The sequence below is a fragment of the Arachis ipaensis genome, chromosome B7 (assembly GCF_059453495.1).
Source record: "Arachis ipaensis isolate K30076 ecotype BB chromosome B7, ASM5945349v1, whole genome shotgun sequence".
Lineage (NCBI taxonomy): Eukaryota > Viridiplantae > Streptophyta > Magnoliopsida > Fabales > Fabaceae > Arachis > Arachis ipaensis.
The window spans coordinates 141,722,905-141,749,755 of NC_142442.1; the positions used below are offsets into that span (position 1 = coordinate 141,722,905).

Below are 26,851 nucleotides of genomic sequence, written 5' to 3' on the forward strand. Positions count from 1 at the left end.
TGAAAATTTAGTCGTCTATGGTATGTTTGATGCAAATCGAAAACTTTTAAAATAAAATTAAAATAAAATAAAATTTAAAGATATTTTTAAAATTTTTACCAAACTTCAAGGATAAAAAGTATACTTTATTCTAATAATAACAATAATAATAATAAGAAGGTAATGTAAAGAAAAAGAAAAATCTTTAATTTGGGTACCACCAGCACGTTCTGCAATCTGCATATATATTGATCCTTTCAGATATCTATGAATAGTTTGAATACTACTTTCCGCCACAACCACAGTGCACCCCGCTTTTGGTCAAATTTGTCCATTATATTAAAAATTCTCTTTAAGTTGAATTATGGATAAATCTGTTTTAGAAATAATATTTTTAAGTATAAATTTATATATAATTATTTTTATGGGAAGTTATTAGTTAAAAATTGTTAGATAATTTGATATGATTAACTAAATTGTTATCGAATGATATAGTTTTTAATTATTAACTTTAACTACATGTGAATTTTTACTATATTTTTATTATTTTTTATATAATTTTTCTTATAATATAAAAAGACAAATTTTTTAATTATCTCCCACTTTTTATTAATTATTTTTAATACAAAAAATAAAAGATATATATCAAATATAAAAAAAAAACAGTGTAGAGCTTTTAAGAAACGTTTGAAAGTTAACGCTTTTTATTCATATTAATCAATATTTTTACTAATATCTTATTTTTATATTATCAAAATTATATTTAAAATTTAAAATTTAGTACCTAAAATTTAGAGTATTATTTAAATATTAACTAAAAATAATAATATTTTTTGGTCATGTAGTATTATTTTTAATTCTTTTGAACAATAACTTGGTGATGGTGAGAATTTACTGTGATAGTGTATAACCTAATAGAGTTTAATTGAACAGAAAAAAGTATAAAAAATTAATTTTTAATTAACCAACTTAATTTAGTGTTTAGATTTATAATTTAGAATTTAAAAAAAATTTAAAATAAACAAAATAATTTTAAAAAAATAAATTATTGTTGGCTAAAAAAAATGAATTACTTAATATTATTTTATAATGTATGAGGTCCTAATTTAAAAATCATAAAGAGCCATAACTTGTTTTTTCTTTTAATGCATTTATTTTTTAATTTTATATTCTTTAATTATTATTAAAATAAATAAATAATATTAAATAAAATAAATATATAACTATAAATATTATATATTAAATTAAATAGAATAATTTTTTATTTTTTTCTGTCATATATATATATATATGTATATATTCTTGTAATAAGATAGTAGTTATAGCAAAGAGAATATCCGGAGCGTGATGGAATGAGAAAGAAGAAATTGTGGTTGGGGTTGCATTGCGAGCGGTGAAGTGGGGTTGCAAGGTTCCATTAAGAAGGTGCGTGGGGTTGTTACCTGACATTGATTGACTCTCAAGTCTCAACCGATAAACCCTAACGACCCTTTCAAAAAGCACCTATGCCTGATGATGATGACGGCGAACATAACTAAAAATTCAAGTGCAGTCAACTTTATGTAAAATTGATAATTAAAAATCGTTAGATAAAAATTTAGTCAAATTATTTAATTATATGTAAAGTTGATTATATCTAAATTTTTATTCAAATATTAATGTATGATGCATGTGAATGAAAAATAGATACTCTTAATTTTTTTTATATTTATTTTATTCTATTTATAAAATTAATAATAAAAAATTATATTTTATTCTTTTAAATCAAGAAAAAATAAGTCAATGAATTATAGCTCAAATGACATAATTTTTTTTTCAGTTTCGCTATGTTACTAACAGCATATCTGCCAATTTCTGCCAACTCTTATTTATAATTGTGTTTCATGAAAGTGTGTTTGTGGATGTGTTTAATAAAAATGTCTTTTTTATAGCTGTGTTTAATAGAAGTGTCTTTATAGATATATTTTCTAGATGTGTCTCTTTATATATGTATTTAAAATATATTAATTATTAGACACATCTACGAACACACTTCCATAAAATACAATTATAAATAAGAATTAGCAGAAATTGACAGATAATATGTTGGTACCTTATACCTTTTCTTTTTTATACTTAATTAAGAGGTTGTGGGTTCGAGTCTTTCTATTATTAATAAAAAATTAAGAAAAAAAATGGAGAGAATCATGTGAATGTGATCACAACAAATTGGAGGCATGTGCCCATTTTCCCATCTTCTTCTTTTCTGTCAACCCTGCACGCCAACATTGGTCCACTGTGAAGGTGACTCTATGCATAGTGTTATTAGTGTATATGCATACATTTACACAGTACCCTCTATCTATAATTTCTTACTTTAATGAATTCAATTCCCTTATTTTAATCTTTATCAAAAGAACAACAACTTTATTCCTTCTCATTCCCTTTCTTTATTATTTGTCTACTGTAGTAAGAGATAACGTGGTTCTAATGTTCTTGACTTCTTGTAGCATCATGCTTGATGATTGCTTATTACCATCTCTAATATCGGCCTTGGCCAATCGCCTTTGCACAGTCTACACGACTACGCTTGAACACACCTTGGCCAATTACACAGGCCAATCTTGGCCGACTACAATTATTGATGGTAATGAAAAATTGTTTGGTGAATAAAGGATGCAAATGTTAAATCAAATCATTATATAATTGAACCAATTTCGTAATCTCATCAAACTCGACTCGACGAAAGTTTACGAGCTGACTCGATCTCACGAATTGGCTCAAATAACAGAAATATTATTTATAATTCTAAATCAATAAATTATAACTTTTATATATATATATATATATATATATATATATATTAAAAAATATTAAAAAAAGATCAATTTTATATATTATCTATTTATCAATTATAAATTTTTTATTTATGTCATTCTACATCAAAATTATATATAAAAAATTACTATAAAATTTTAAATAATTAATATATATATATATATATATATATATATATATATATATATATATATATATATTAAATTATTAATACGCATGTTCTATATGTATTTAATCTATATTTTAATGTTATATATATAATTGAGTCAGCTCACAAGCTAATGAGCTGGGCATATTCAAGCTCAAGCTCGACTCATTTGATTTATAAGCTTAATTCTAAACTTGAGTTCAATTGCAAGCTCAAGCTCGCCTCACTAACTCACGAGTTCAGCTTATCAAGCTATTAACGAGTTGAACTTGAGTTTGCTAATAAGCTAGCTTGACTCACTTCCAATCCTAATTTTAGGTGTAAAATGTATACATCATCACACTCTGGGACGATTTACATTGATTTTGAAAGTTCAATACCTTGTCTCAAAACTGTCTATTTTTTTAGAACACTTCAAAATATTAATCGTCTTAGGGTGTAACAATTAACATATAATTTAAAACACACAGTTTTGAGACAACTTATACATTATTAAAAATAAAAAATTCACAAATTTAAAATTAATTTCAAAAAATCATATAGTATATTAATCACTTTTTATTTTATTTAAATAAAAAAATCTACTTTTATCATCAATCTGACAAACTCGTTTTTCAATATAATCGCAATCTCTTAGTATACATAATACATGAAGTTAACTTCAAAATGTTTTTTTTTGTTAGGGATCCAGGCCGTAAAAGGCCCAGACCCGAAACAAAAACTCCATGCCCAACCCAACACGGATTGAACCCTGCGATTCCTTTGCATGTTGGCCGAGACTAGAGTTCCCTCCATGCAGCAGCTTTTCCTTAGCAAATCCCAAGCGCCTGAATGAATGAACACCGTGCTTGGCATCGAAAATCTTCATCCTCGCCGGCAAGAACTCGATGTGCCCCCATCGGTGTAGCAGTATCCAGCCGCCCCTCATTCAATCTCTTCCTTCGCAACATAGCCTTCGACGCAGCCTTTCCCTTCGAAGCCGCAGCCAGGAGGTCTCTGTCACCACCCTCCATCGCCCAGCAGCTCAAGTTGCATCCTCCATAGGTTGCCGTTGCTATAACCGTAGCTGACCCACATCTGGAACACCTTTCTTTCTGGATTCTGACTCCTTTGGTAGACCTGGGCAGCCCAACCCGAAACAAGGAAAGCTCCAAGACCCAATCTGTCCAGCAGTTAAGAACAGCACACCAACCCTTCGTCACTCTACATCTTCGTCGTTAAGAAGACTCCAAGCTATTATCCAACAAGAAAGACTACTGCGCAGCCTTCATTCCTTCATTCTTTGTTCCTTACAATCAAACTCACCCATCCTTCCTTGGAAGCATGAGAAAACATCCCACTCTCATTATTTCCCAAAAAAAAACAGCCAGCCTAACCTTCAAAATGCCATGAATCCGTCATGCCTTCCCTTGCTCTTTCAAACGGCACCGTTCCCTCCCCTAGGGACAACAAAAAACCCAAATCCAAAAAAGGAAAGTAAAGAAACAACAAGCATCCTATTCCACCATCTCTCCCATAATGGAAGTGCCAAAATCCATATCTGAATTACCCTCGAACTTTCGACCTGCAAGCGAAGTAAATTTCTTTCTGATTTAATTGATTTGCAGCCAGTCCAAAACAAAATTCCATGCTCATGATCTGTTTGTCATTTGCAGTGACATGTAAATCTCTTTTTTCAAGATGTTCGTGATGGTTTTGTGGCTTGCACATAAGCCAATTCTGTTGAAGAGAACTGTCAACTGTAAGCTTGGCTACTTCATGCGCTAAGCCATTCCCTTCTCTAGGCACCCAGGTAAACCCACAATTTGAGATATTTCTTGCTAAATCCAAAATGTCATCCAAAATAACTTGAATTTCTGCAATTGATGCCTTTGATTTTAGAGCTTGGATGAGAATCAAACTGTCAGATTCAAAGATAATTCTTTCCAGTTGAAAATTTTTTGCTATTATTAGTGCTTTCCTAACCGCTAAGGCTTCCGCAACTAAAGGCGAGGTGGCCACTATTTTAGAGTTTGAGGCTGTGAGGAGGTTTTCATGGTGGTCTCTGAATACTGCTGTTGTTGCTCCTCCAGAAAACACTTCAACAAACACTGCATCAACATTGCACTTAACCCATCCTGGCAGTGACGGTCTCCAGGTAACCCTTCTAACTTTCCTTCTTTCATTAACAAAACTTTTTGCCAATTCTTCTGCCATTTCTGTAAATTCTATTTCCATTTGTTTAGCCTTGTAGATTACTATTATAGGACTAGGTTTGGACCTCTGATGCACTACTTGATTTCTTGCTTTCCACACCTCCCATGCCAAAAAACCAACTTTGCTGCTACATTGTTCATAATCAGTTCCTGTACATACCTTCATATTTTTCAAAAGATCCATTATCCATTTTCCAAAAGATGAGACTGTATGGACCGTAGGACAACACTGAATTTGGGCTCCAAACCACGCAACCCTTGTCCAAGGGCAAAGCAGCAGCGCATGCTCAGTGGACTCTGGTTCCTGCGAACAAATAGCACAGATAGGAGTGTTAGAAATTTTTTTATTATAACAGTTTTGAAAAACCGGTAATATGTTATGTGAGGCCTGCCATAGAAAGGTTCTGATCTTTTGAGGCACTTTTAATTTCCAAATGTCCCTCCATAAGTCCTTGAAGTCATCACTAGTTGATTGGCTATTGTGATTATCGATGCTCTACTCTTTTCTGGCAACATGATATCCCGTCTTGATAGTGTACTTCCCATCTGTTTTAAGAGGCCAACTAAATTTATCTTCTCTTCCAATAACACTCACTAGGGTTCTAATGATCTTCCCTATAGTATCTTCGTCAAAATGTTTCCTTAACTCATTTATATTTCACTCCTGTCCTTCACTAATTAGCTCCTTTACAAAAGTGACGTCATTATTCGTAACCTCAGGACTCTTCTGCATGTTCTCAAAATGTTTGATGAGACTATCAGGGCATGAAGTATACAAAATGGGCTCCGTTCAGAGAATTTGTATGAATCATATTTCCTTTGTTTTGTTGTTATAACTTTAGTTTCTGGGTTTTATAATATTATTATAAACAGTTAATGTTAGAGAAATAAGTTATTGTTAATCAGGTATCTTAAATAAGGAGGAGTGCTAGAGGATAGTAATTTTTGTGATTTGTAGCCATTAATGATGTTTTTAATGGTGTGAGATTTTATCTACTGGCTGTATGCTGCTGTAATATATACAACTTTTACAAGCTCATCATAAATACAATCATATCTAGCAAATCTTCCTAATTTGTAGAATATTCTAATAAGATGCTAACAGAATAAAGAATAAAAGTTGACTCACACATTTCAGAATAATAAAGGAAGGCAAAATAAACATGTGATATAATAAAAGAAAAATATAGAGTTGTTGATCATCTTATTTGGGCTTGTTTGTTTGTGGAGTACTCTTGGGAGTACTGGCCAAATGGTCTAATATGCCCCCGCAAGTTGGAGGATGATATACGTCAAGAATTCCCAACTTGGATAAATTGATACGAAAGGAATGTGTTTGGAGAGGCTTGGTAAATATATCTGCCAATTGGCGCGAAGATGGGACGGGAAGCAACTTCATTACGCCAGCTTGAGCCCTTTGGCGAACCAGATGACAATCCACCTCCAAGTGCTTAGTTCTCTCATGGAACACAGGATTGGCAGCAATGTGTAAGGCGCTTTGATTATCACAAAACAGAACAGGTAGACGATCACAAGACACACGAAGAAACTGTAACAAATTCAAGATCCATAAAAGCTTGCATGTAGTGTTAGCCAAGGCTCGGTACTCAGCTTCTGTTGAAGATCTAGCAACAGTAGTTTGCTTCTTAGTCCTCCAAGAGATTAAAGAATTTCCAAAAAAAAAAAGCAATAACCAGTTAATGAACGACGGGTATCCGGACAACCTGCCCAATCGGAATTGCTGAAGCAATATATCTGAAGACTAGAAAATCTGGGAAAGAAAAGACCTCTGCCGGATTATTTTTCAGATATCGAAGTACTCGAAGAACTGCTGCATAGTTAACCTGAGTAGGGGTGGCCATGAATTGGCTAAGCTGTTGGGTGGCATAGGTGATATCCGGATGAGTTGTGGTTAGGAAAAACAATCGACCGACAAGATGCCGATAAATAAATGGATCAGACAAAGGAGGACTATCATCTTAATGAAGTCTAAAGGTACTATCCATAGGAATAGGTGTGGGTTTTGCACCCAAAAGTTCAGAATCGTTCAAAAGGTCCAAGTAGTATTTGTTCTGTGAAAGAGAGATTTCCCGAGAAGAATGAACTACCTCAATACCTAAAAAATACTTCAATGTACCAAGGTCTTTAATTTTAAATTTAGAGTTCAAAAGTACCTTTATTGCTGTTATCTCAGAAGAAGAACTTCCCGTAATCATAATATCATCAACGTAGACCAGTATTATGCAAATGTCAGTGCCCAGAATTTTGAAAAACAAACTATAATCATAAATCGTCTGCTGATATCCATAAGAAACAAGAAGAAGGGAGAGTTTCTTGTACCACATTCTACTGAATTGTCTCAATCCATATAATGATTTGAGCAATCTGCAACATTGATTTGGCTGAGAAGATTTGAGACCAGGAGGTAAAGCCATATAGATAGTTTCCGTCAAATCGCCATGAAGGAAAGTGTTGTTAACATCAAGCTGCTGGATTGGCAAACCCTTAATCGAAGCCAAAGCAAGAACGATTCTGATAGTTGCAGGTTTCACTACCGGTGAGAATGTTTCAAGAAAATCTACTCCTTCTGTCTGTGTGAAACCCTTGGCTACCAAGCAAGCCTTGTAGCGGTCAATACTACTATCAGGCTTGCATTTGATCTTGTAAACCCACTTACATCCAATGGGTTTTACGGTGGGAGGACACTCAACCAGAACGCAGGTCTTGTTCAGCTCAAGTGCAGCAATTTCCTCTGTCATGGCATGCTGCCAGTGAGGAACCTTAACAGCATCCTAAAAGGTCTTTGGTTCACAGTCAGAGTATAAGGATGAAAGAAACTTGGTATGTGAGATAGAAAAAAAAGCAAAAAAGAAAACTGAAGATAGATAATACCTTGAGCGTGAGGATGAATAAATTTGGGGATTAAAAGAAGTATTACAGACATAATAAGAGAGATGAGTGGGAGGCCGGATATGACGGTGGCTATGTCGGGTAGAAGGAGGGACAGTGATTGGTCCAGGTTCAATTAGCTCAATGGAGTGAGGGGCTGTATGTGATTGAGGAGAGGATGGGGGAGAAGTCACATTGGAAGAAGAGTTGGGAGAACAAGGTAAAGGCAATTGGGAGGAAGAAGACGAAGGGGAATTAGGAGAGAGAGGGGGTTCGGTGCTTCCAGAAAAGGGGAGTTGGGAATTATTGTTGTGAAGTGGGCTTGAATCGGGTAAAGGAATGGGTCCAATAGGAATGGAGGGTGATTTTGAATTATTGATGTTATTTGGGCTTGGATTATTTTGATGTGGGATAAGAATGGGATAATTTTGTGTGGGCTGTTGATTGTTTTTGGCTAAGGGAAAAATAAGCTTATAGAAGATCACATTTCTGAAAATTAGAATTTTCTTATGTTCAAAAAGATAAACAATATATCCTTTAAAACCATTTTGATAACCAAGAAAAATACCCTTTTGTGCTCTTGAATCAAATTTAGAACGATGTCTCAAAATAGTTGAAACAAAACATAAACAGCCGAAAACTTTGAGTTCATTATAATCGGGTTGTTTATTAAATAGAGTTTCAAAAGGGGTTTTAAAATTAAGAATGGCAGATGGAACTCTATTTATCAAATAAACTGCATGATTAATAGTATAAGACTAAAAAGTGATAGGCAAATTTGATTGAAACATGAGAGCACGAGCAACATTCAAAATGTGTTGATGCTTACGTTTGACTCTCCCATTTTGTTGGGGAGTTTCAACGCAGCTTCGTTGATGAATAATGCCTTTTGATGAATAAAAGGATGTCAAAAGAAATTCTGGACCATTATCTGATCGAATAAATTTAATCTTAGAATTAAACTGTGTTTCAACCAAAGCAATGAAATTTTTGATATGTTGAGATACCTCACTTTTTTATTTTAACAAGATGATCCAAGTAAAGCGGCTAAAATCATCAACTATGGTTAAAAAATATTTGTGATTATGAATTGAATTTTGACGAAATGGTCCCATATATCCATATGTAATAATTCAAATTTCATGCTTGCTTTATTATTACTAAGAGAAAAAAGAAGTTTTTGTTGCTTAGAAAAATGGCATACATCACAAAGTTTATCATGATGCAAAGAAATAAATGGATATTGTTTATGCAGGGCATTAAGCCGTTGTCCAGAAAGATGACCTACTCTAAAATACTATAAGTTTAAAGATGTGATGGGTGTACTATATGTAGAATTGATGGAGGAAGGTGATGAACTTATGTTGTGGAAAACTTGCTCAAGAACATATATAATCCTTCTTTTAAACTACCCAAACCAATCATCCTCAAGCTGTTTGGTTCTTGCACAATACATGAAAATTGTGAGAAAGTGACATCATAAGGAAGTTTAGAAGTAAGTTTTGAGATGGAAATTAGATTAAAATGAAATTGAGGCAAATAAAGTACGTTAGAAAGAATTAAAGAGGATGAAAATTGAACTACACCCTTAAAAGATGCTATAACTTTGGAACCATTGGGCATATGGACCACTATTGGCTTAATTTTTATGTATGAAATAAAATAAGAAAAATTGGAAGCAATATGATCAGTGGCACCTGAATCTAATATCCATGCACCATTAAAAACAAAGTGTGATGCAGAATTTAAAATTGAAAAAGTATGAGAAGAACATAAAATATGGCTACCCAAATTTGGACTGGGGAGAAGCCCAATTTGAGATTGAGAGGAAGAGGAACTGGAGGGCTTAATCTCATCCTTAGAAACTGAACTGTGGGCCTCGGCCCTTTTTCAGAAAGCTCATTAAGGCTGCATGCTGGGCTTGGGTCAGTCCAAGAACTAGTTCAGTTGGTGCCCTAATAACCTGTTTTTCTTGAACCAGGCTGTATGAAGAGGATGATGGTGCGGCGCCGTTGGAGAACAGAGTAGGGTTAGCAGCGGAGGAAGCGGCGCTGTTGATGGAGGGAGCAGCGTGATCACCAGCACGAGGTCGTCTAGGGTATCGCGGGTGTCCAGGTGGATACCCGTGCTTTCCATAGCACACGTCCACCGTGTGCCCTGTTCTGCCGCAATGAGTACAGTACTTGGAGGAATTCCCATCGCGTCCTTTGCTGCGGAAACCAGAGCCGCGTCCGCGACCGTGTCCTGGTCATTGACCTTCAATCGCGGCAGCAATAGTTCGTTGTTCATCCAGAATGCCAGAAGCTGCTTGTAATTGTCTTTCCTGCTGAATTACCATGGCAAAAACTCGATTGACTGGAGGCAGAGAATCAAGGAGAAGCAATTGGGATCTTACCACTGAAAAACGTTCATCAAGTTCCTTCAAGAATCGGATGATGAAGTCTTGGTTACGGTAAGTCTTTGCAGGGCATGTACAGAGAGCGAGAGGACGTGAATTTTCTATCTCTTCCCATAGAGTCTTTAGGGCAGTGAAAAAGTCAGTGACAGAGAGTGAACCTTGTTTGAGTGCATAAATTTCCTCATGCAATTCAGCAATGCGCAATAGATCTGACTGTGAGAAGCGATCTCGAAGATCTTCCCAAACAGAAGAAGCAGTAGACAGATAAATGACACTTTGGGTAATGGAAGGTGAAAGGGAATGAAATAGTCAGGAAATGACTAAATTATTGCACATTTCCCAAGCAGGATAAACTGGGTCATCAAGTGAAGGAGAAGGGATTGAGCCTGTGAAAAAGCCATATTTGTTTTTGGAAATTATGGCCATAAAAAAGAAACGACATCAAGAATGGTAGTTGTTTCCTGTGAGTACAGGGAAACAAGAATTGATGTTGGGTTCTCACTTGGCTGTATATAGAAGGGGATAGCAGAATTTTGAGAGGGGTTTGAATCATTATCACTCATTGTTTGTATGACAGAAGAAGAAGAAGGAGAATGAGAAGGAGGTGTTCCGTTTGGATTTGTGGTCTTTACCATGGATGGATATAGCAGAGCTTTAAAGCTCTGACACCATACTGAATTATGGACAGTAAGGAGAAGAGAAGGGTAAAATTTGTATAATGCTTTTCTCTTGCTGTAATATATACAGCTTTTACAAGCTCATCATAAATACAATCATATCTAGCAAATCTTTCTAATTTGTAGAATATTCTAATAAGATACTAACAGAATAAAGAATAAAAGTTGACTCACACATTTCAGAATAATAAAGAAAGGCAAAATAAACATGTGATATAATAAAAGAAAAATATAGAGTTATTGATCATCTTATTTGGGCTTGTTTGTCTGTGGAGTACTCTTGGGAGTACTGGCCAAATGGTCTAATAGTGTGAAATTACTCTTTTTTCTTTTGTTGATTACATACTAGCCAGAATTTAATAAAGTTGCTGCCCTAGACTTTCTCAAATTGAAAACAAATAAATGTTTTGTTTTTATTTTTTTTTTCCTTTTTCATATGCATTATTCTTTTTCTTCCACGTACTTTCTTCTCCTCTTTCTTTTCCTTCTATGATTTTTTTCTCTCTTTCTTCTAATATTCTTCTTCTTTTTCTATTGCATTTTTTTTATTTCATTTTTTCTGTTTTCCTTTACGAGTGGTAATAGGTAGAATAGAGTAGGGTTTAGAGCCAACTTTAATCCTATTCGCAGATTGAAATTTTTATATAAATTTAAACCTATCCTATCCATAGGTTGAAAATATCTCAACCCTAACCCTATCCGTTCTTAACCCGCAGGTAGCCTACTTGCAAGTTATAAAAAAGATGCAATATTATTATATAACTTGATAATAATTTAAAATAGAACTGATTTTTATGTAAAAAAAAATTATTAAATTATCAATTAATGATCTTCTTTTAATGGCTAAGGATCTTTTGCATTTAATGAGAGGTTTTTAATTCAACATCCACTTAAAACATACATATATATATATATATATATATATATAGGTGCGGGTTGGTCAGATAGGGTTGAGACTTAACCCGCACCCTACCTAATCGAATAGGGTCGAGTTGGATACCTACGGATAACATGTATGTTGCCACTCGTATTTCTCTTATTCTTTTTTCTTTATTTTTTCTTTTTATTCTCTCTCAATACATTTTTTCTTCTTTTTCGTGTTCTGTTATTTATATAAAATTTGTGATTTTATATGAAATTTATATATTTTTCTTTTAAATATTTTTGTATTTTCTTAAATTCTTTGTTAATTATAAAATTTTATATATCTTTGTTAGAATTTAATTTTAATATATTAATAATATAACACGTTTTATAAAATTGTCAAATCACATTTGTTTTTGAATAGTTATTCATGTAATTAATATAAAAGTAATTATTTTTGTTAATACAATATTATCTAATTAGATATATATATAAAGTTTAAATTGTCTAGTGCATCAAAGTTATATTTTTTATTATTTAAAAATTAACAATTAATAACTTTTTGCATACTCAATTGGGACTCTTTTTTGGTCAGAAATTAGGACTCAATTCCTGGGCTTGAAAAAAATTATATATTTGTGCTTATAAATGCAGGCTTGATAGGGATACATAAGGGATTACCTTGGTTCACATGGCCTAAACAAATAGATATATTGAAAATCGAATTTCCATTGTGCTAAGGCCTCCACCACCATTGTTTAAGAATACAGTTGGATAGAAATTAGTTACATTCTGAAAAGCCCAAGGCCCCCCTCCGAGGAATAAAAAAGAAAAGAAAATTATGGACCAAAAAAAAAAAAAAAAAAAAGAAAATTGTTGTGAGGTTGTGACACTGTGAGCAAGGATGATCTAAAAATTTTATCGTAATTTTTAAAAAATTTATTAATATATATTAAAAGAATTATAATTTTTTTTATAATTTTATTTTTAGTATGACAACTATGTAAAAAATATAACAATATTAATTATATATTATAAAATTATAAAATATCAATAATTTATAAATAGATTATAAATTATTAATTATGTGAAAGACAAAGTATTTTCATAGAATATTTTTTATAAAATTTTTTTAATAACGTAAATTAAAAAAAATTGAGTATTTTCACGACTCTCATACAAATTTTCTTCTTGTAGCAGCGTTTCAGATTTTACCAGTGAAGGAGTGGAATATAACACTCAATTACGTATTTAGAAAAAGAAATGAATATATAGACAAATCAACTAAACCTAGACATACTTAGATTTCTTAGTTAATTGTATATGTTTCACTTTTCTAGTATGATTTCTCTTCAATTTCTGTTGATATTAAAAAATATCTTATTTTAAAATAATATGTAGTTTTACATTTTGGATTTCAGTTGATTAAAAAAAAAAAAAGAAGAAAAAACTAAATTTATTATTATTTAATGTTATATAAATACTTTTTTGTTAGAAGAATTTTTTTAAACAATTATATATGTTAAAAATCAATTACTTAATTAACTATTTAAAATTGTATAAAATAATATTTTACACACAAATGTATAATAATTTACTATTTTTAATATATATTTAATATTTTTATTTTTTTAAGATAATTTTGACCAAATTTTTTATTTTTTATTAAAAAAATACTATTTATATGTTAAAATTAGCCACAAAATTTAATTATTATATATTTTTATACAAATAAATATGTAGTTTAATTTATTTTTAATGTATATTTTATATTTCAATACATATTATAGGCTCATTTTTTCGGTTATGGAAACCACGAATGTATTGTGCTTGGTTATGAAATTCTGAGGTGCGTGTGGGGCAGTTTTTTCTGAGTTGCAGTGTGAAGAACTCGGACCATACGAGTTGTGTGTATGAAAAAGGTGATGATCAGGTCGGAGGGTCCGAGTTGTAAGTAGAGAAATTTTGAATCTTCGATAAAGCAAATCGGACCATTCGTGTTCTATGTATAGTTAATTTTTTTTAGAAATCGTGTTATTGGAGTAAATCGGACCGTCTGACAAGGCCTCTCCCACCCGCATGGTTCGATTTCTCTTTTGCTGACACCACATGCATGTAAAGCACACCTGAACTCCATGACAGGGTCCTACCCCATCCTCACCTCCATAATAAAATTAAAAAGTGCATATTATATACTAATAACTAATTTTAATGATTAGGATAATTATTTTTTATATCTCACACTTCACTCCCAAAAAAAAAGGAAAAAAAAAAAAAGAAAAATGATTATTCAATTTTGTTCTTTTTCAATTTCTTGTCCTCCAAGCAAGACAAAAAGAGAAAGAGAAATTCAACTTTTACTCCGGCTTCTGTCTCTCCCTCCCCTTCTCTCTATTTCTTTCCCTCCAAACAACGAAACGCCTCAACTTATTCTGATTTTCTCTTACCACTCACTCAGCAGCAGCTGCGTTTCTGTGTTCTACGCCGTCGTTTCGTTGCCAACACCACCATCCTTCAAGATAAGATCCAACCATTTCTTCAAATCCCAACACACACTCTTTTTCTTCACTAGTTGCTATTTCATTATCCGAACCTCCATCTTCACCCTCAAAAGGTTTCAACTTTGAACTTAATTATGATTTATTGCAATTTAAAAGCTGCATCTCACTGCTGCTACACTTCACATCTCATCAATTTCTAGTTTCTGTTACAGATTTCCATCTCTCTTTGCTCAGATCAATTTATGTTGTGGCAGTTCTCACTCTGCGTTAATTTTTTTTTTCCCTAGATTTTTACATTTTATAACTTAATATTAACCTCGATTAAAGTAACACTCAGCTAATATAGCTTTTTTGAGTTGTTTCTTCCAGCTTTATTTTGTGGCAGATTTTTTCTCATTGATTATCGGATTACCGTTTTGGTTAGTTAGGTTATTCATTTTCTCTATAGTTTCCAGATTAGTGTAGTTATGTTGTGCACTGTGGTTGGCATATTAGAATTCATGAAGTATTTTTGATATCTTAATTTCCAAATTATGCAAAATGAGCTAATGTATTATGTATATTTTTCTTTCTAGTTTGCAATCATGGCGGAGTTGGCACCAGAAGGATCACAATTTGATGCTCGTCAATTTGATGCTAAGATGAATGAGTTGTATGTTGTTTGTTTCTTTTGCCAGATACTTAGATGAGAAAGTCTAGGGGGCCAGCAGATTTTGTGGTTTTTAGCCATTAATTAGCCATCAATGATGTTTTTAATGGTGTGAGATTGCATCTAATGGTGTAGAATCATTCAATTTCTTTTTTATGTGGTTAAGTGCTGGCCAGAATTTAACAAAAGTGCTGGCACCCTAGCACTCCTCATTATGAGAGTTTCTTCATAGTCTCGTTATTGTTGTTATAAGTAATGCATTATTGCGATGGCCATATTTATGTGCTCATTCTCGGTTTGGTATGTTGATGGGCCAGACTAGGAGATGATGGACAGGAATTCTTTACATCTTATGACGAAGTCTATGACAGCTTCGATGCTATGGGATTGCAGGAGAACCTTCTAAGGGGTATTTATGCATATGGTATGTAGATTATTGCATTAGTGTAATTTAATTCTAAACTCTGCTTGCGAATGCTAGTTTGTATTGCTTTCTATTTATGTGGATCTGTGCATTCTTGATGATATTGTGCAACTTCTGGAAAGGTTTTGAGAAGCCCTCTGCAATTCAGCAAAGGGGGATTGTGCCTTTCATCAGGGGACTTGATGTAATTCAGCAAGCACAATCTGGAACTGGAAAAACTGCTACGTTTTGCTCTGGTATCTTGCAGCAGCTTGATTACAGCTTTGTTGAATGCCAGGCTCTGGTTCTTGCTCCAACTCGTGAACTTGCACAACAAATTGAGAAGGTCATGCGAGCACTAGGTGACTATCTTGGGGTTAAGGTTCATACTTGTGTGGGTGGGACCCTCGTTCGTGAAGATAAACGTATCCTTGAGAGTGGTGTCCATGTTGTAGTTGGTACCCCTGGTCGTGTATTTGACATGCTGCGAAGACAGTATTTGCGCCCTGATAGCATTAGAATGTTTGTGTTAGATGAGGCAGATGAGATGCTCTCTAAAGGTTTCAAGGATCAGGTTCACTTACTTTCATATGATGCTCTCTTTAATTGCTTTGTTCTATCGATATGATGTTGCAGAGGAAGATTTTGTCATAAGAATACTATTCAGTGATTTTATTTGTATTATTGCCACATTTTTTTGCTGTAATGAGGTGGCTGCTGAAACATTGTTACTGCCTTTCAGTGTCTTTGCTTCCCTTTTCTTTCATGTATCATCCTTTTATCTGCCAAATGATGAAAACTTTCAGCCAGTATTGTTATTTGAAACTAATTTTCCTATTTGTTTCATGTTTTCATGGATGAGAAGATCTATTGCTTGCCAAATTCCATTTTAAGAATTATATGTTTTGGTTAGCACTGCACTGGTATTATCTGCATGTCCAATAGGAAACATATTAAGTACTTTTAAGTTGTATTTAACTTTTTTTTTCCCCTCAAAGTTTTTTCTGAATGTTACCTTTCTTTTCCCTTTTCCTCCCATCCAGATCTATGATATTTTTCAGCTCCTGCCACCTAAGATACAGGTCGGGCTTTTCTCTGCCACAATGCCTCCGGAAGCCTTGGAGATCACAAGAAAATTTATGAATAAGCCTGTGAGGATTCTTGTGAAACGTGATGAGCTCACCTTGGAGGGTATCAAGCAATTTTTTGTCAATGTTGAGAAGGAGGAATGGAAGCTTGAGACACTTTGTGATCTTTACGAAACTCTGGCCATTACCCAGAGTGTTATCTTTGTCAACACCAGACGCAAGGTAGATTGGTTGACAGACAAGATGCGCAGCCGTGATCACACTGTTTCGGCCACCCATGGAGATATGGACCAGAATACAAGAGATATCATCATGAGAGAATTCCGTTCCGGGTCCTCTCGCGTTCTCATTACCACAGATCTTTTGGCCCGTGGTATTGATGTTCAGCAAGTCTCACTTGTGATTAATTACGACCTTCCTACACAGCCAGAGAACTATCTCCATAGGATTGGTCGTAGCGGTCGGTTTGGAAGAAAGGGTGTTGCCATCAATTTTGTGACAAGGGAGGTTGAAAGGATGCTGCTTGACATACAAAAGTTTTACAATGTGGTGGTTGAGGAGCTTCCAGCCAATGTTGCTGATCTCCTGTGATTTGATTAATGCTTCATCAGTTTTGCTTTCAGTATGGATGCTGCAGTCTTTACTTAGTTTTTCATGATCTAGGGCCCCTTCTTTTGTAGCAAGATTTGAAGAGAAATGAGCATTCTTCCTAGTTTTGGCTTGTGTTGCAAAATTTTTGTTGGGGTTTTATTTGTATATCTGGTGTTAGCCTTATTGGATTTGAATATTCTGTAATTCTGTTCATATAAGTTTTGTTTAAACATATGAGGGATGGTTGTGTAAAGTTGAAATTTTCTAATTTTATATTGGAAATGTCCTGCTTTTATAGCCTTTTATCATTTATACCTGCTATTTGGATTTTCTCATTAGTGTGAAAATCAGTAATCTATACCTTAATCACTTAAGGTAGTGTTTGGTAGAGAGACAGAGACGGAAAAACTGAGACTGAGAGACAGAGACTAAGAGACAAGAATTGAAATAAATCTCAGTATCTATTTGGTGCAAAATGGGAGACAGGAATTGAGACAAGAATAAAATTCTAATTTAATTTGTACAAAGGGTAAAATTGAAATTAATTAATTGAAATGAAAGTATTTTAGGTATAAAATGTTATTAAAGTTTCAGTCTCAATCTCTAAAAATTTCAGTCTCCTGTGTCCCTACTTTTTGGAAGTACTGAAATACTGAAATTTTAGAGACAGACAGAAATTTTAATACTAGTTTCTGAACTAACAAATACGATACTAAATTTCAGTCTCTCAGTTTCTGTCTCAGTACCTCAAAATACAGTTCATGCTGGCATGTGTTAACTCTTAATAGTTAGAAATTAGAACCATTCTGTGGTCTAAGACCACAGCCTGGACGTGATTAATTAATAGCGTAACGATCATTATGATTATGAACTTATGATAATAATTGTCAAGTGTCAACTATATAATAAGGTAAGCACATTTAAGCCTCGTTTGGTGAATGCAAACCGCCCTGTCCTAGCATCCTGAATTAAACCATTAACAAAAAATTTGAATGTGTAGTATTAAAGTTTGAAATTTTGTCCTCTGATTATGATAATAATTTTACTCTTATTTAATAAAATTAGAATAATTTAAATATTTTTTATCTCTATAATTTTTTTTTTTTGGGTCCAGTTAAATTTAAAATATTTTTATTATAATATTTTTCGTTAGTTTATTTTGTTAAATGTTAATGTAATAGATTGAATACTAACGCGACAATACACTAATACAGTACATTAAATTTACTGCAGTTAATAAAGTAAATTTTTAAATTTTATTGTACCGAAACCAAAATTTTTTTTATAAGATTTAAAAGAAAAAAACGAATATTTAAAGGAAATTATAAATTTATTTAAGTCAATTAGGTTGTATTTGTTTTTCGGAACTAGGAATAGGACGGAATAGGATAGAATATTGATTATTGTGTTTGGTGATCAAATATTAAAATTAAAATTTTAGTCGCTGATACAAAGATTGAAATTTCTAGAAACCAAAACTAAAATTTTAGTAACATTTTTTATTGAAAATACTCAATTAACTTTTCAAATTTTAAATCTATCTCTCAGTATCGATTAAACTAAATATAATACTGAGAAATAACTCAATTCAATATATTTTATACCAAACATAATATAAAAATTTAATTTAATTTTTATCTCTCGATTTTTGTCTTTTAATCTGTATCTTTCAATCTCCTTCTCAAACACACCATGGGAGATGAACTCAAGTTGGTTTGATGGGTGCTTACTTTCTTAATAAGTGTCGGGGGTTTAAATCCCGCCTTATGCATGCAGTAACCCATTGGCCAGCTGCAAACCTTTAAATGGAACTCCAATCCGCGACGGATAAATCCTTAACCTGTCGGGTCGGAGGATACCGTGGGCAACCAAAAACTACTTTCTTAGTTGTTTCACTAAAAAAAAGTAAAAAACTATGATGATTGAAAACCGGACCCGTTAAAGAAGACTTTTACGGTTGTTTATTGTCTTGAGCCTGTGAAAAAGGCTCGAAATTCGTGACAGAAAGGTTGTCCTATATTCGGAATCCTTGTCCATAGTCTCAAAAATACACCTTTTGTCTAAGTCAAAAAAGAAAAATCCTCAAGAATTTTAAAAGCTTCCCCATTCAACAATAATGGTTCCCCACTATACACGCCAAGAATTGTTTATTATTCAATTTGATTGAATTATTTATTTTTAATTATCTGTCACATTTTTTTCTTTCTAAGCTTATTTCAATAACAATGTATGGAATTAGCAGCACATAAAAATCTAGAATAAAATTCAAAGTTAAAACTTTGCTTGCAGCCATCGACATAGAAGACCAGCTCCTCTAGTCTTCATTGGACCCCACATAACCACTGTTCCTCAAAATTATGATAACATTTTTTGGGTTCCATAAAGTCTTGGTCTTTCATCAAGAGATAAAAAAAAACAAACCTTTCTTCAATCCTCCTGCAGAATTTTAATGGGGGAGTTTCAGAGATCAAGATCCTATGCAAATGGGGAAAGGATGCAGATAGATAGCTACTATGGTGCACCTAGACCTCTTCCTCATGATTTCAGGAGCTATAGTGTTTCATATGTTCAAACTCAAGGTGGTGTTAATAATAGGGACTTGAAGCTGAAGAAAGGGAAAAGCATTTCAGGTTCTATTTCCAAGTCTTGGAGCTTTGGTGATCCTGAACTTCAGAGGAAGAAGAGGGTTGCTAGCTATAAGATGTATTCTGTGGAAGGAAAAGTCAAACGTTCCCTCAGAAACAGTTTTAGGTGGCTTAAGAACAAGTACTCCAAGGTTGTTTATGGTTGGTAGGTACTACTGTTAAATGTTAATTACTTTGTCCTATTGTTTGTGTTGCTTAAAGTTCTGTATACAAATTTTAAGTTTGTTGTAAGAACTTTCAGATTAATCATCATTCATCACTAATTAATAATGGGTTATGATCGGTTTTCTTGAGTTAGTCAAAGCTTTTGTTGATATGTTAGATAGACTGTTAAATCATGTTGGATCCTGAGGGATCAGAATATATCTTTCCATTTATTGAAGTGTTCTGTAATCTGTAACCTTCTTAATTCTGTTTCTACTTTCCGATTATGGCTTTTGACTCTTGTTAGTTTTTACCATTGGCTCAACGTGGTTTCCAGAATGTGCTTCACCTTATGAAATTGACCTATTGAATGCATATTTAGTAGGGGTGTGCATGGCTCGGTCCGGGCCGAAGACTCGGCCCGGCTCCGAACAATTTATGGGCTATTTTTGTGTGATTTTATCGGGTTTAGGGTCGGGTAAGGGTCTCAAAAATAGATCCGGTCATTATTTTGGGTCGGGTCTGGGTTATGGCTCGGGTCACCCGAAGTCGGCCCGGTCATCATACATAATTAATATTTTGTATTATTAGTGATAGATGATGGCTATTCTTATGTGGAATTTAAGTATTGTAAACCTTAATATTTTGTGTTATTAGTTATTATAAGACTATAAGTTAATATTTTATGTTTAAAATGCATAAAATTTTAGACTATTGCATAATATTGTGTTATTTATATTGATTTAAATATTTGGTGTTATTAGACAATATTAGTATTGATTATGATTATGCTTTAATTTTAGAGAAGAGTTGGTTCTTGTTATACTTTTCTAAGTGAATTTTACCATGTCAAATAATGGTTGGAGTCTTGGAAATTTGGATATTTTCACATGCTAGCTTAGAAGAAGGTATCAAGGTAATATAATGTTAACGACCCGGTTTTTATCCGGTATAATCGTGGCCGAAAGTATATAGGTTTCATCGGGTCTAGGGCCGGGTTCGAGTCCAATAAATAGGCCCTGTATATATTTTGAGTCGGGTCTAGATCACATTAAATTCGGTTTCACCCGGCCATGTACATCCTAATATTTAGGCAGGTTTTGCTTTCAGTTAAATAAATTGTATTATATTTGAGAGACAACTTTCAAAAGACATCTTGTGGTGTTTATAAAATGCTTGTCATACAATGAAATCAAAATAGTAATAATTTTCTATTTAGAATGTGTTTCTAGTTCATGAAACAGAGTTGAACTCAAAAAACTATTCTTTTCTATTTGTACCAATACCGTGATTCTGATTCCACTTAATTATTAATCATTTGTATTGTTGTTAAGGGAATCTAGACTTCTGTTCCATCTTAAAAATATAGAAGTAACTAGTAAGCAATGGGATGGGACAGAATACAACATAAATAGGCAAGATAAATGATAATGTAAATAAGACCATTTCTTTATTTTTTTTTACAAAAAAATATTTTATTCAAGAAAATAGCGGAACAGCACTTATAAATCCCACCATTTCTTTAGTCCTTACCAAATAAGCAAAAATGTCATGGCCACTTTGAGGCTAAAGTTTGTGACTTTGTGTGCCTCGTCACTCAAAATTATAGAAATAAGGCCGCGTTTATTAACATATACTAAAACAGAAATACAAAGATATAAAATTGTGTTTAATAGATAAGACATAGATAAAGTTCATTTTTTGTCAAAAAAAATACATTTTTTTTTCTATTTTCTTAGAATAAACAAATAAATAAAAAAGATTTTATTTAAAAAAAAAACTTATTTATTTTGTCCTACATTTAACAGATTTATTTTGGAATAAAATAAAAAAAATTATTTTCACTGAAAACTAATTATGGTATTATATCCTAAACCCAATTTTATTTTTTTTGACAAAAAATGAACTTTAAAGCTTTTGTATCTCTAATTTGAAAAGAAGATATATTATGACTAAAACTTTTAATTTTAAAAAAATCTAATCTAATTTGTAGAAATTATTTTTAATATAGAAATAGAGATGGTATTTTGGTTGAATATTGATATTTGAAGTGTATTACAGTATTGTGGAAATCATTTAGCACCCCCCACGTGTTTCAACACGCTCCCCACGTGTTGGCTAATATGTTGCCATGTGTCCAACACGCCCCCACATGTTGGCCAAGATGCTACCACGTGTTATAACACGCCCCTTACCTGTTAAAATTTTTAAAAATCTTAATAAATTCTATGTAAAATTTTTAAAAATAAATTCTATTAGATTAATATCTTATTTTTATACCATCAGAATTTAAAATTTAATATTTAAAATTTAAAATTAGTTAATATTAAAAAAATAATAAATTTTACTAATAATATAACAATATTCTATATATATTAAATGTGAATGACAAATGTAATTCAACCAGTTTATTTTTTCTTTAATAAACAATTTTTTTAAAAAGGAAAAAATCAAATGTAATTACCAAATTTTGATTATTCAAATAGGAAATAAATCTTTTTAATTTTTTATTTCAATTAATATTGTTAAGTATGATTTTATATATTTAATATTTTTTCCACTCATTTTTTAAATTTTTTAAAAAAAATTGTATTTTACAACAATAAGAGGAAAAAATTAAAAGCATCCATTTTGATACGAATAGGAATAGGGACTAAAAACATAATTAAATGTATATCTATATTCATAATTTCATATTCACATCTATATTATATTTAAAAGGATGGAAATTCAGGTGCAGTTGACTTCACGTTAAGTTATATCTGAGAACAGTCAGATAATTTAATTAATTTAATTAAATTTTCGTCTAACGACTCTCAAATATCAACTTTACCTAAAGTCGATTTCAAGTGAGTTTTCACCATTTAAAAAATGTAATTAAATGAAATCCATGAATTAATAAGGCAAGTCAATGGAAGAAAGCGCTGTGAAACAAAGCGAAGCAGAGAGAGGTTTGCACTTTGCAGAGAGCAGAGAAAGGAAAAGGGGCAAAAGGGCTGAAGAAGAGAGATGTGGGAATCTATCGTTTTGACGGTGGTTGCCACCGCCGGCAACAACGTCGGCAAGATCCTTCAGAAGAAGGGCACACTCATTCTCCCCCCTCTCTCTTTCAAGCTCAAGGTCCCTTTCTTTCTTCCCTTTCAAAAATTTCACCTTTTTTTCTTCTCTTTTCTTTTTCATTACCAATATCATTTCAAACATTTGCATGCACATTTGTTTCTCTCTCTCTCAATTCGCCGTAGCTCGAAAACATTACAATTTTGCGTTGTTAGTTTCTTTTGGAATGGTGAAACTGAAAACTTGAACAGAGAGAATTGAATTTCAAGATCCTTTTTTTTTTGTTTAAATTTTCATGCAAGCTTATGCAACCACAGGGAGTCACTGATTAAAAGCGATTAACATTGCTCTTCGGCTTTTGCAGGTCATAAAGGCATATGCTTCAAACAAAACCTGGTTGATAGGTTTTCTTATGGACATAATTGGGGCACTGTTGATGTTAAGGGCACTTTCTCTAGCTCCTGTAAGTGAAAAATACCAATACCTATAAGAGAAGTTTTCTTCAATTGAAAGCATGACTCTGAATTTCAGGGGGTTATTTCTTATTGCCATACTGTTGTGTATTGTTAGAATATAATTAGGATCAATTAGGATCAATTAGTATTATTTAGTACAATCAAGTTGTCTATTCAAATTGTCTCGACACAATATGAAAGACACAATATGAAAGGGTATTTATAGGTACTAAGAGAATCGTAATAATAAAGACGTAATATCCTATTCAGATATACTAAATAATACTAATTAATCCTAATTTATCCTAATTATATTCTAACATGTATAATGCATGCTCTTATTAATCCTGTTCTGAGGTTCCTCAAGTTGATAAAATATGGTGGTGTTTTCCCAAATAGGTCTCTGTTATCCAACCAGTTTCTGGCAGTGGACTGGCCATTCTTTCAATCTTTTCTCATTTTTATCTTAAGGAAGTCATGAATATTGTTGATTGGGTTGGCATTACCTTGGCAGGTTTTGGCACAATAGGTAATGTAAGTTTCAAATTCCTCATTTATGTTATCCATATGCTGATAAAATTAAGTTTGCTATCAGTTAATGGATTCAATTCATCAAATGTTTTGTTTTATCACATGTGATTCATGTCCAATATTTTAACTATGATATGCTCTTCAAAATTTAGGAGTTGGTGCTGGAGGTGAGGAGCAAGAGGCTGCTGCTCTATCCATTTTATGTGTACCGTGGCTGGCATTTGTCGTTTTCATCTTGTTTGTAGGTACCCTGCCTTATGCATCATCTTATTTTTAACATTTGTGTTTGAAATGATTTTTCCACTAAGCACTGAATTTCCTCGAAGCCAGCAAGACGGCATTATTGTAGTATGTTGGAAATTCCAAATGCATTTTTGTTACGATGTCTGCGCAACAAAGTAATATTACTAGCTTCCAAATAGAGTCGTTATGTTAATTGTTGGAAACACTTATGCAGATACTACTTAATGCATGGCTTCGTATATGCAAACGTCATCGCAGAGAACAAGAGATGGTAATTTATTTTGTCATCATGATATTACCTTTTAAATTTACCTTTTTCATTTCTAGAAGCTTCAAATTCACATGTTTTTTTTTCCTTTATTTTTATAGAACTTAATTTTGATGCAATATTAGTGTGAGAAACATTGACATCCAGATCATATATTGCCTCATTAGACAAAGTATTTGATTTAGTCACTTACTAATTTAGATAACAATGTTGAACTCTTCTACAATTGATATTTTATCAAAAATAACCTCTTCTATCCCTTTGGTGATTTAAATATCTTTGTTGTCATTTTTACCCATGCATGACTTTACATTCTTAATTCTTACAGATGGAATATGATGTTGTTGAGGAAATCATATATGGCTTGGAATCTGGAATTCTGTTTGGGTACTGTTACTTCCCTTCTGTTTATACTGTTACTTTTTAGAGAATAATGGTGATAGTAAGAATCTAAAATATCTTGAAATTTTCATTAGTGAAGTCTAGACTTGGTTTCAATTAGAATTGTTAGTTTCTATTGGGGGTTACTACGTTATGCTAGCAAATACAACTTGATCATTGTAAACCCTTTAAATGCAGGATGGCTTCTGTAATTTCAAAGATGGGATTTTTATTCCTGGAGCAAGGTTTCCCCAGCCTGTTGGTTCCTATGTGCATCATCATCAGTGTATTCTTTAGTGGTGCAGGCTTATTCTACCAGGTATGCTGAAGATATCTTTTGTGCCATCTACTTTGTGCAAAATGCTTACACACTTTAAGCTTAATTGACATTTGAATTCAACCTATGAGTGTTAATTTCAGTCAAAATGTCTAGACACATGTCTAAGTGCTGCATTGCCATTTTCAGATTTGCATCACTGTATTTATTTTATTCACCATGTAGACACGCGGCCTAAAGCATGGGAGGGCTATTATAGTTTCTACATGTGCAGCTGTGGCATCAATTTTGACTGGTGTACTTGCTGGGATGCTTGCTTTAGGCGAGCGACTCCCTTCAGCCCCAAAAGCTCGTTTCGCACTTCTTCTTGGATGGTAATATAAGTTGTCTGCCTTATTGCTTTGTGCTTTTTTTCCCCTTACATTCCAAGGTCTTTGAGAGTTCGTCATTTCATTTGCTAGAACTAACATTAGTTTTATTGTTTATTACAAGCACTTCTTGTTTCAGTTAATCTCTTGTCCAAGTTTCTTTTCTGTTTAGGTTGAATAACTTTACATAGAGAACTTATCAATAATCTTGTATTTCTTATTTCTCCCAATATGTGAATATTCATGATCTTAAGCCAGAAGCAAGTTAATCCGAAACATTTTGCTGCAGGCTGCTTATCATTGTTGGCGTGGTTTTACTTGTGGGTTCAAAAAGGCTGGTGAGATTTCTTAGAGTTCCTTCGCGCCGTGTTAAGAATTATGGCACTCGAAGAGCCGGGACATCCCATATCAAGGAACCAAGCCCGACTGCTGTCGTTCAAGCAGCAACGTTGAATCATTTACTATCATCAACTTCAAAAGAAAAAGCTTGATTTGAAGTTAGCTGGAAAATGATCCTTCATCCATTCCCAACAAGAAAAAAAAAGAAAGATGGGAGGTTGGGGTTGGCTTGGTAGGTTGATTTTGTGTATAGTTGGTTCTTTCATCAGAGGGCATGAATTTTCAAGGATCATTCCTTCTAGCTAACGCAATTTAAGGTAGAGTTGTTCGTTGATTTTCTCATGTCACCTTGTGTTAATTTTACTCAAATATTGTATATGCATAGCCAAGAAAGCCGTCACAACTAATAGCAATTTAAAGAAATAAAAAAGAGAAAACAAACACGCCATTGAGAAAAGAAGAAAGAAAATTCCATCGTGCTATGAAAGGCCCAATTGAATAGCTTACATGAACTCTCTTCATTCTTCAAAGTCAAAGTGAGAGAACGAACTCCCAATGTTTTTTATTATTGACTTGGGGAGTCTCATCTTTATATAACCCTATATATAAAAAAGAAAAGATGCTTCAATACCTTATTAATTTCGAGCGAAGACTAGGATACTAAGATATTGGGTCTCTTAGACTTAAGGATACTAAAATATAACTCTATCCGCGGGTTGAGAATATTCCAACCCTAACTCTACTCGCTCTTAACCCGCGGGTATCCGACCCTATTCCCGGGTTACAAAAAATATACAACATTATTATATAATTTGGTGATAATTTAAAATAGAACTGATTTTTATGTAAAAAAAATATATTAAAATATCAATTAATGATTTTCTTTTAGTGACTAAGGATCTTTTGCATTTAGTGAGAGGTCTTCGATTAAACATCCATTTAAA

The 26,851-nt window shown here is 32.9% G+C and overlaps 3 protein-coding genes across 3 annotated transcripts; all 3 read left to right on the forward strand.

Moving 5' to 3' along the window:
* Window positions 1-14,290: 14,290 nt before the first annotated feature.
* Window positions 14,291-17,507, forward strand: LOC107606300 (eukaryotic initiation factor 4A-10). The gene is made up of 5 exons (XM_016308344.3): window positions 14,291-14,581; window positions 15,044-15,120; window positions 15,435-15,541; window positions 15,664-16,094; window positions 16,564-17,507. Exons 2-5 carry the CDS (start codon window positions 15,053-15,055, stop codon window positions 17,197-17,199), a joined length of 1,242 nt encoding a protein of 413 aa, XP_016163830.1. The 5' UTR covers window positions 14,291-14,581; window positions 15,044-15,052; the 3' UTR covers window positions 17,200-17,507.
* Window positions 17,508-19,453: 1,946 nt separating this feature from the next.
* On the forward strand, window positions 19,454-20,141 carry LOC107606301 (uncharacterized). Its single transcript, XM_016308345.3, has one exon. The coding sequence runs from the start codon at window positions 19,649-19,651 to the stop codon at window positions 19,991-19,993; it is 345 nt and encodes a 114-aa protein (XP_016163831.1). The 5' UTR covers window positions 19,454-19,648; the 3' UTR covers window positions 19,994-20,141.
* A 2,730-nt stretch (window positions 20,142-22,871) lies between these two features.
* LOC107606302 (putative magnesium transporter NIPA9) lies at window positions 22,872-26,305 on the forward strand. The gene is made up of 9 exons (XM_016308346.3): window positions 22,872-23,108; window positions 23,410-23,508; window positions 23,900-24,029; window positions 24,184-24,272; window positions 24,489-24,545; window positions 24,871-24,929; window positions 25,122-25,242; window positions 25,426-25,574; window positions 25,858-26,305. The coding sequence occupies exons 1-9, from the start codon at window positions 22,998-23,000 to the stop codon at window positions 26,057-26,059; spliced, it is 1,017 nt and encodes a 338-aa protein (XP_016163832.1). The 5' UTR covers window positions 22,872-22,997; the 3' UTR covers window positions 26,060-26,305.
* Window positions 26,306-26,851: the final 546 nt, after the last annotated feature.